Here is a 9,381-nt window from a genome sequence, read left to right on the forward strand (position 1 = left end):
TCAGCTCAGTCTTTCATTACTTCTTACATAGATTTTAATGTAGACTTTATTTCCTGTAGTCTTCCCAGTCAGTCCTCTTGCCTCTACAGCATATTTCTTTGATCTCATGACATCCTGAGAATCTAGAGATTTTTCTCTCATAACATGAAGGAAAAGTATTCCTTCAACCTACCTACTGCATCAAGGAATAAATTGTCTTTTCAGATATATGTGCATATTTCCTGTGATTTTTAATGTTTTCATCTTGTTACATAGACAAAATACCAGCTCCCCAAAGCTACCCATTCCCTAATGTCCGACACTTTGAATATATGACCTTATATGGCAAAAAGGAACTTGGCAGAAGTGATTAAGTTAAGGATCTTTGATGAGAGATTATTCTAGATGATCTGAGTGAGTTTAGTGTATTACAAAGGTTCTTAAAAGAGGAAGACAGAAGGGTCAGAGACAGAAGGGAGATGAGGCGATGGAAGCAAAAATCAGAGAGAGTAAGAGAGAGAGAGAGAGAGAGAGAGAGGGATCTGAAGTTGCTGTGCTGCTGGTCTTTATGATGGGGGAAGGGGTCCTGGGCCAAGGACAGCAGTGGATCTAGAAGCTGGGAAAGATCAGGCAGCATATTCTCTCTGAGAGTCTCCAGAAGGAATCCAGCTCTACTGACACCTTGATTTTAGGACATCAGCCATCTAAAACTGTTAAGATAATGATTTGTGGAGAGTTGTTATAGCACTAATAGGAAACTGATCCAGATTTCATGTGAAAGGCACTTTTCAAGTATGATTAGGGTTTTGGACCCTGCGATGCAGAGTTACCCTAGACTAACTAGGTTTCCAGATCTTTGGCCAAATCCAATCACTTCAGCCCTTAGAGCACAGAAGCTCATCTGACTGAGATAGGGAGATGGAACAGAAGAGAACAGATGATATATGAAGCAGAAAGATAAGTCCAGGAGAGATAAGTATGAGAAAGATTTAACCCACCATTGCTGGATTTTATGATGGATGAAGGGGCCACAATCCAGGGAATGCAGGTGCCATCTAGAAGCTGAGAATAGCCCTGGGCAACAACCCATAAGAAAATGGGATCTTAGCCCCATGACCACCAGGAACCAAACTGAGCAACAATTTAAATGGGCCTAGAATTGAATTCTCTCTTAGAGAAATAAAAAGGCAAGAGAAGGACAGAGCCTTGTAGAGCCCTGGATTTTGGACTTGTGAAGCCCTGATTAGAGAAAACCAGCCAAGCCTACTTGACATCAGGCCTAAGAAACTATGATGTAATAACTTATGTAGTTTAATGCCACTAAGTTTGCAGTAATTTGACATGACAACCATAGCAAATGAATATACATCTTGAGTTACAAAACTCACTGTCTGCAAACTTGCTGGACAAATCAAGATTTAGCAGTATAAGAAGAAAACTTTTCCAGCCTTTGGGAAGTCTTCTGACTAAAGAGAGAGAGACAGGATGGGAAAGAATGGGAGGCAAGAGAAGAAAATAACAGAAGAGAGAGGGGATGGGACAGAAAGTGAGGAAAAAAAGAACTGTTTTCAATAAATCTGACCATCTCATTTCTCCACTTAAAACTTTTATTAACCCTTCTGGTTGGTGCTGGTACTCATGTTTGCCTTTTTCCCATGAAGACACAGTTCTGAGTTTTATTCTGTTGTCCACATATATCTCACATGACTCAGGCAAACCTAACTGAATTGATTGAATTGGTCCATCCTCCTTGTCAGTGATTGTTTTAGTGGTCAGAAAATTAGCTAAGAGGCCAGCATGGCCTGCATTTCCTGCACATCCTAGGCCCTAGCAGTGTTTCAAGGGACTTCCCCCTTTCCTCATCTGCTCCACCTTTGCTATGGCTACCCTGAACTTTTCAGTTGCCCCAAAGTGCCACAACTTCTTGACACTGGAACTTACTCATGTTGTACTCTCATTTTCCTCCCTGCTACTCCTTCCTCTGTGTTTATATGCCACTTCTTCAAGAAGGTCTTTCTTATCCCCTAGGATAGATCACATCACGTTACCATATATATTCCCACTAGCACTCTTTTGTGCATTCATTAATTCATTCCAAAAACACTAATGTTTTTCTATTGTCATTTTAGTACGTGTTGTTTCTGGGATAATCAGAGCAAAACCAGCATGGCCTTTATGCTCACCACACTTGTAATCACTCAATGAATGTCTGTTTTCTCATCTGTGCCCCAGATGCACAGCTCTACTGAAGCTGTACCCAACATTTACACTGAATATTTTTAAATAAGCACCTAGAACTAGCCCTCAAACAAGGCAGATGTTCTGGCTTTCACTGTTGTTCGCTGCTTGGACTTATATTAAGAATTGCTGAATTTTTGGTGCACTTTAATAATTCTCTGTCCATCACAGGGTCTCTGTCCTGCTGTTTCTGACATGGGCAAAGGCAGGTCTCAGCTTTTGAAAAACAGGTGGTCCACCTCTTTTATAGGATCACCCTACCCATCAGGCTTTGGTACATCCTGGCTCCAATGTGAATTAGGTACCCTCTGCTGTCACACTGACCCCTCTTACTGCACTGTTTCTTACTACTCTTTATAGTCAAGTTCCTCACCCAGTAGATTTCTGAAACACAACTCAGATACCAGTCCACTGTGTGTCCCAAGACACTTGCACAAGGACCCCTGTCTCAGGCTCTGTTTCTAGGGAATCCAACCTAAGATACAGTCTACTACCCAGGGAAGCAGGACACACTAACAGAGAAGCAGCATACTGACAGTTCTCTTCAGAATCCTTTTCTGATTTACATCTGGCCACATCCACCCTTATTTGCCCTTCAGTGGCCTGTATGTGATTAGTGTCCAGGGCACCCAAATGAATATTCACCAGCAACTTTTAAATCTAGCATAGGTGCCTTTCTTAGAATACGGTAGATGTTCGCATCTGTTTTCCTAAATAGTGATTTTGACCTTTTGGTATTATATGAGGCACATACAAAATGCCAGGAGGCTGTGAATGATAGCTACTATTTAGGCTCTTCAAGATAAGGTATTGAAAACTGGTGTGTCGCATGCCACGCTCTGTGGTAGGCACTGTCTTATTCTGTCCTTACTGTGACCCGTTAGGACACAGTATTTAATCCTCATTTCATTAATGCTGTTTCATAAGGCTGAAGCCCAGAAAACATCTAATGTCTAAGCCTAGTTCTACACCCAGGTTTTCATCTAATGTTTTACCAAAGCCTCATCTCACATTGCCACAGACGCCCTTCACCCCCTCAGCCTTCTCTCCTCTTCACAGTTAGTGCTCCTGCAGGCTCTAGCTTCTTTCCTGCTGACACTAAAGCCTTTTGCTTTTTCTTCCTTGGCATTCAGATCTGTGTTGCTTCTGAAGAAGAAGAAGAAGAGGATGGCTTCATCAGAGTCCTCAGTGGGAAGAAGAGAGGACTTGTCCCCCTTGATGTCCTAGAAAATGTCTGACTGTGGGCCCCTCCTCCTTGTGCAGTAGGCCAGCTCTGCTCATCTCACTGTGTCCATCCAGAGGAACTGCCACACTGGCATGGCCCCCAGGAAATCAGGAGACAAGACTCAAGGATCTAAGACTGGAAGGGTATTCACAAAGCAGGGAACATCACACAGCATGTCCAGGCTGTTCAAGGTGGGGAGCAGACTGAGACAATGGGCGAGCTGAGTGTACACCTGGGGACAGAAGGGCTGCAGCCACAAATGTCCCAGGCTCGACTCCCTCCCTGTCCATGTGTGTAAGGCAGCATGCTGGAGTGTGCTCCCGGCTGCAGTGTGGCCCAAGTGCGAGGTTCAGATCTGTGTAGCCCAGTGTTATTCTGGTTCCAGACCTTTGTCCGCAGTACTAACCGATCAGTGCTATCATGTCCCTTCAGAGAATCAAGAAGGCCCACTTTCCAGCTCCCAACATTCCAGTGCTCACCCCCTGGCCCTGTTCACTTTTTGACTGTGCTATCAGGATTGTTCTTTCTTTCTCCTCAGCCCTCCAAGTAAGTTCTGGTGATACCCATTAGATGTGAAGACTAAGTTGACTGGCATGAACTGCAAAGATCTGACTTGCCCCTAAATTGCTAATGGGCTGTCCTTAACAGAGCAAGATCTGAGGCATCTAGGAACAAGCAGGGAGGGTCCGTGGGGGCGAGGAGAGGCAGAGCCTTTATGTATTGAAGATTATACAGTTCTTTCAGTTATGAAGTTCTTTCCTGAAGCAGATGGAGTTGGGGAAGTGAAGATGACAAAAGTCTCCATTTTCATCTCATACTCTCTGTATTTGGGGGCAGCATTTCCCCCTCAGGCATCCTGTAGGACTCCATCGTGGAGGCTGAGTCCACCCAGAAGGGAAATAGGGACACTGAGGTAACCAACAACAGCATCTTAGGAGAAATGTAGACAAATTGGAATCCATTCTTCATTAGAGAAGTATATTATTACCCTAGCAGATATAAAATAGGAAAAAATCCCTGATGCTTCATCCCTCTGAAAGAAGAGGTGGCCAGAGCCCATCTAGCATCACTAGGGGACTTTCTACTGGTCTGTACTGACACCAATGTTTACAAGGACACACTGCACTGCAGTGCCTCCTCCCCAGGTTCCTCCTAATCTTCAAACTGCATCCTCATAGTCATGACTATAGTTAAATTTTGATTCACAGTGACCTTGGAATTAATGTCAGTTTGATTTATTTTGTCACAGAACAATAAAATCATTAGAACTGGTTTTTTAAAGACTTACATGAATGCATTCAGTGTGTATAAAGCATCACTGCTTACCAAAACATCATTGCTCTGCATTTGTTCCTTTTGTTTCTGCTCAGCATGAAGTTGGGAGCTGGCTGAGATAGGATGGATGGCTGCTGGCTTCACAGTAGTATGGATGTTTAACTCCCATTCAGAGTTTTCTCCCTCTCTGATACAACATGTAAAATCAGGTGCATGGAGTCAAGATGGAGTCTTTGAAAGCCCAGGTAGACAACATGACTGCCTTTCTGTAAAACTGAATGTCAAGTACAGACGCTCTTTGCCTCTATTCAATTTTCCATGTAATAAAGATGAACAGTGGCTGTAAGGAGCATAAAAAACAGGTGTCCTGACCTCTTCTCTCTGATGCGATATCCACCAAAGATTTTTGGTATAGTAGCATCCAAGTTGCATTTAAAAATCAGTTTGCCTTTTCAAGTTGAATAGAAGGGAGATGTGGTACCCACAGTGGTGCCTACCCCCTGATAGTCTTGCCTTTGTGTAGCCCCTTCCCACACTGAGTCAGGGCCCGTCTTACATGGCCAGAAGTGACAGTACATGGCATCTGAGGCTGGGTCAAAAACTTGCAGCTCCTGTCTTGATCTCTCAGAATACTCACTGTTCAAACCCTGAGAGACCACGTAAAAAGTTATCTACCTGAGGCCACCATCTAGGACAGACCCAGTGCAGAGGCCACAGCTGAGGTCCCAGACATCTCAGAGCAGTAATAGTCTTCTCTGCTGAGCCCTGCCAAGATACAGATTTATGAGCAAGATAAATACATAGGGTTTCTTTAAGTCAATAAGGTTTAGAGTGATTTGTAATATAGAAACAGGTCACTGGAACAGGAAGCTTCATAGTTTGAGCCAAAGGAAAAAAAAGTTGTTTTTTTTTTTTTTTTTTGTACAATGAGGCCCCAAAGCCTTGAAAACATTAAGTATAGCCAATCAAATAGCCCTCCAAATGCAAATGTTCCCCAAAGATGTAGAGTAATTCAAAAATAGGAGGATGCCAGGCACTGGTGACTCATGCCTATAATCTTAGCTATGTGGGAGCTGAGATTGGAAGGACCAAAGTTCGAGGCCAGCCAGGCAAATAGTTCTCAAGACCCCATCCCCAAAATAACCAGAGCAAAATCAACTAGAGGTGTGTCTTAAGTGGTAGAGCTCCTAAAACCCTGAGTTCAAGTCCCACTGCCACCAAAAAAAAAAAAAAGTAAAAGCGTAGAGGAAAAGCACAACGCTCTCCACGACACTGACTGTCACAGATGTTTCCCACACACAGATATCCTATGCCCAGAGCTTTTCCTCTTCTCCTGCCTGTCTACAGAAATGAAAAGAATAACGATAGCTGTGGCCTACCAAAGTCTTCATGGTTTTCAAGACTTTAGATGTGGCTGGAATGGCGACAAAGGGAAGACCTCAGGAGACAAACTCTGGTGAGAGGACAGGAAAGGTTGGGAAGGTGTACTCATGAAGAAAAGAGAGTGGACCTGGGGACATTCTTCACAGTATGAGGGGCACCATGTGCCTCCTGGTTCCCTGTCCTGCCTCCAGCTGAGGGAAGCACATGCCAGGCTACACAGGGCAGCTGTGCCCTGCATTTTACCACTAGTACTGTAGGATATGGTTCTACCATCATATGTTTAGGGTGAAGAACTGATTGAACATTCCTTGGGGCTCCAGAAGGTGGGGAAGAGACCTTGTGACACCATTATTGCAGGAAGTGGGGCTGCAAGGAGAGCCCATGTGTGGGTGTCCATATGGTGACCAGTAGGGTTGACTTTATAAACCACTTTTCCTCCCTGGCCACACACACACACACACACACACACACACACACACTCCCATCAAGAGTAAGAGTCTAACATCTGAGTTGCATATTTAAAACAACCAGTGGAATATTTCTCCATCCATGGAGAAGAGAGCTAGGAAGGAAATCTTAGCCAGGCCTGGACAGAGTCACCTGTAAATTATGTGCTAGACAAGAAGCTTATATTTAAGTTACCTAGTTCCTTACTCAGCACTCTTCAGAGTTTATAATTATAAATATCCAAAAAGGGGATTTAGAACTGGAGAGCACTGAGTTGCCTCTCCTAGAACAACACTGTAAGGAATGTAGTTTGGAGAACTCTGCAGTACAGAGTTTCACATAATAGGATCACCTAATAACCTCAAGGTCCCTATATCCCCTCTCTTCCTCCATCTCACAAAGATACTTATGTAGCATTGAAAAGGACTACAGCACACAGCATTACTCTACAGGAGTCTGAGTTGCAGACTCTCCTCGGGGGAGAAAGTGGAGACCTGTGTGCTCTGGGGGTGGAAAACTCAGGAGAGTGGCCTCTTAGCACTCTGGGAGCTTTAGCGAAAACTGACCAGTAGGGAGTAGGCTGGTAGAAATCCAAGAATAAAAGAAAGTTCAGCCTTGCTCAAAATAGCATCCCCAGGAAACTAAGTGAGCAGGTGTGCTCCACAAATTCACCACAAAACAAAACCCTTAAAAATAACTTGGATAGAGAATTATAACTAATAAATGACATCCTGTAACCATCTCTGAGATTTTTCTCAGTTGCCAATCTGTTGTGTGTTTTGTGCAACACCTGGTGTTTTTTGACCCTTGAAATGTACTTTTTCTTAGCTTTCAATAAGGAGTTTTAAATAGTCTTCAATCTTCCTGTCATTAATGGAAACTTCTAATTGTACCTTGAAATATTACTAAGAGCAATTTAATAGATTTCATTTAAAATTGAAGAAGTGGCAGATTTTTTATCATGTTATCAAATTTTAAAACATACAGTTGTCAAATTTAAACATCTTCCATGTATTCATGGAAGTCAGGACATACTGAAGTCTTGAAAACATATCTGACCTATTTCCAAGAACAATGGTGGATCATGTTAGAATTCCTCCACTGCCTTCACTTAACTCAGGTTCTCAAGTTACTTCCTAGTTCCATCTTTTTCTATATATGGCCATCTCTTCCTTCTACTAGTTTTCAGAACTCATGTGCTTATTTCATTTACTTTGATTTTTATTTAAGTAAAACCAATCATCTAAGGTTATGAATTTTCCTGAGTTTAGCCTTAACCATATTAACTAACTATTTACATTTTCACTCCTTTCTAAATATCTGTAACTACAGTTTTCTTTTTTCTCTCTGTTTTTTTATTTGTTTATTTGTTCATGTGTGTGTATAAATAAGCCATTATACATTGTGGCCATAAAATACAATCTGTATTATTTCTGCTTTGAGGAATTACTTCACATTTTATTTTGTGCTCTCATATATGATTAATTTATATAAATGTTCAATTGATGCTGGGTGTGGTGGGAGAGGGAGTCAAGACTGCAATGTGTAGAGTTCAATATGGATCTATTAAATAAATTCTTAAAATATTCAGATTATCTATATTCGTTTTTCTCAAGTGCTTTGTCAAAAACAAGTCAGGAGCAAGCACCAGGGGGACAGAAAGGAAGACACTTGTAAGGACCTCCTATCTCTTCCTCAGTACAGCCGTCAGAGGAAGGAACTGGCAACCAGCACTCCACCTCCCTTGTGTATTTGGGATAAGTCACTTTGGTCACATCCTAAGTAAATTCTCTCTTTAACTTCTTGGAGCAAACTGTACGGGAACCTAAAGATATTCTTGGAAAACCTCAAAATTGAATGCAGAGAATTTGGGTCAGAGTAGTACTGGCAGAAAGAAAAATTACAGTGAAACACACAATAACTTTTGAAAAGCTGTTCAGGGTTGTTCCGGGAAACTCAAGAGACTTTATGAGCCCCTAATTATAAGATATTGTATTCTGTTTCTTTCCTTCATGTTAGGTTAGTAAGAAAAGATATACTGAGGTAAACCTAGATTCATAATGCCAAAGAGCAAATTTCTACAGTAGGTTCTGGCCAGCCTTACCCTGATAAGAGCACTTGCTGCATGGTAAGAATCCATTTATTCCTGACAACAATACCAAGAACTGAGTCTCATTGTTCCCATTTTACAGATGGACAAACTGAATTTCAAAAAGATTAAGTCACTTGAACAAGGTCACATAAAAAGGCAGAACCAGATTTTGAATCTATAACTGTATCTCCAACATTCCAAAGTGAATACCTACTGGGAGAGTTTTGGTTGAAAGTTAAATATTGGGGTCATAAAATAATGGGTAGGCAACACATAATATAAATGTCATGTCTTATTATATAATCCATTATAATTATTTCAATGGTGATAGCAGTAGTTTTGAGTTAGTGTATTTATAGATGATTGGGACAAAAGCATTCATTGTGGTAAAGATATTGCCAGGAGAAAAATTTGCATTGTACTTATGAATTTCCCAGGATCCATGGTATACACCCTCAGACTTCTGGTGTGTCAGTGCACTGAGGAGAGAGAACTTCACCTCTTGGGGGTAGACTGACATTCACCAACCTCAACAAAAGTTACATAAGCTCAGAATGAGAATTTGTGAACTGATACTGAAAGAAGTATAGTCAACATGTTTACTTTACTGGCATGATCTTCTTGTTCTCCCTGAAATCAGCTGTATGGAATTCCCCTTGTAATTGGAAAAGCAACCACAAGAATTAGAGGTATATTTAATGGCATCTAACTGATATAGCCTGAGAACCTTGCCTAGAGGACC

At 41.8% G+C, this 9,381-nt stretch overlaps 1 protein-coding gene across 3 annotated transcripts in view; it reads left to right on the forward strand.

The window, feature by feature from the left end:
• Positions 1-8,042, forward strand: part of Stac (SH3 and cysteine rich domain) — a 150,017-nt gene extending 141,975 nt beyond the window's left edge. For 2 of the 3 annotated variants that reach the window (XM_074074150.1, XM_074074151.1), the window contains exon 11: positions 3,351-8,042. In XM_074074150.1, coding sequence (XP_073930251.1) covers positions 3,351-3,455 — 105 coding nt within the window. In that variant the 3' untranslated portion in view covers positions 3,456-8,042. The remainder of the gene's footprint in view (positions 1-3,350) is intronic. The other variant, XM_074074149.1, reaches the window with a different exon arrangement.
• Positions 8,043-9,381: the final 1,339 nt, after the last annotated feature.

The sequence above is a fragment of the Castor canadensis genome, chromosome 5 (assembly GCF_047511655.1).
Source record: "Castor canadensis chromosome 5, mCasCan1.hap1v2, whole genome shotgun sequence".
Lineage (NCBI taxonomy): Eukaryota > Metazoa > Chordata > Mammalia > Rodentia > Castoridae > Castor > Castor canadensis.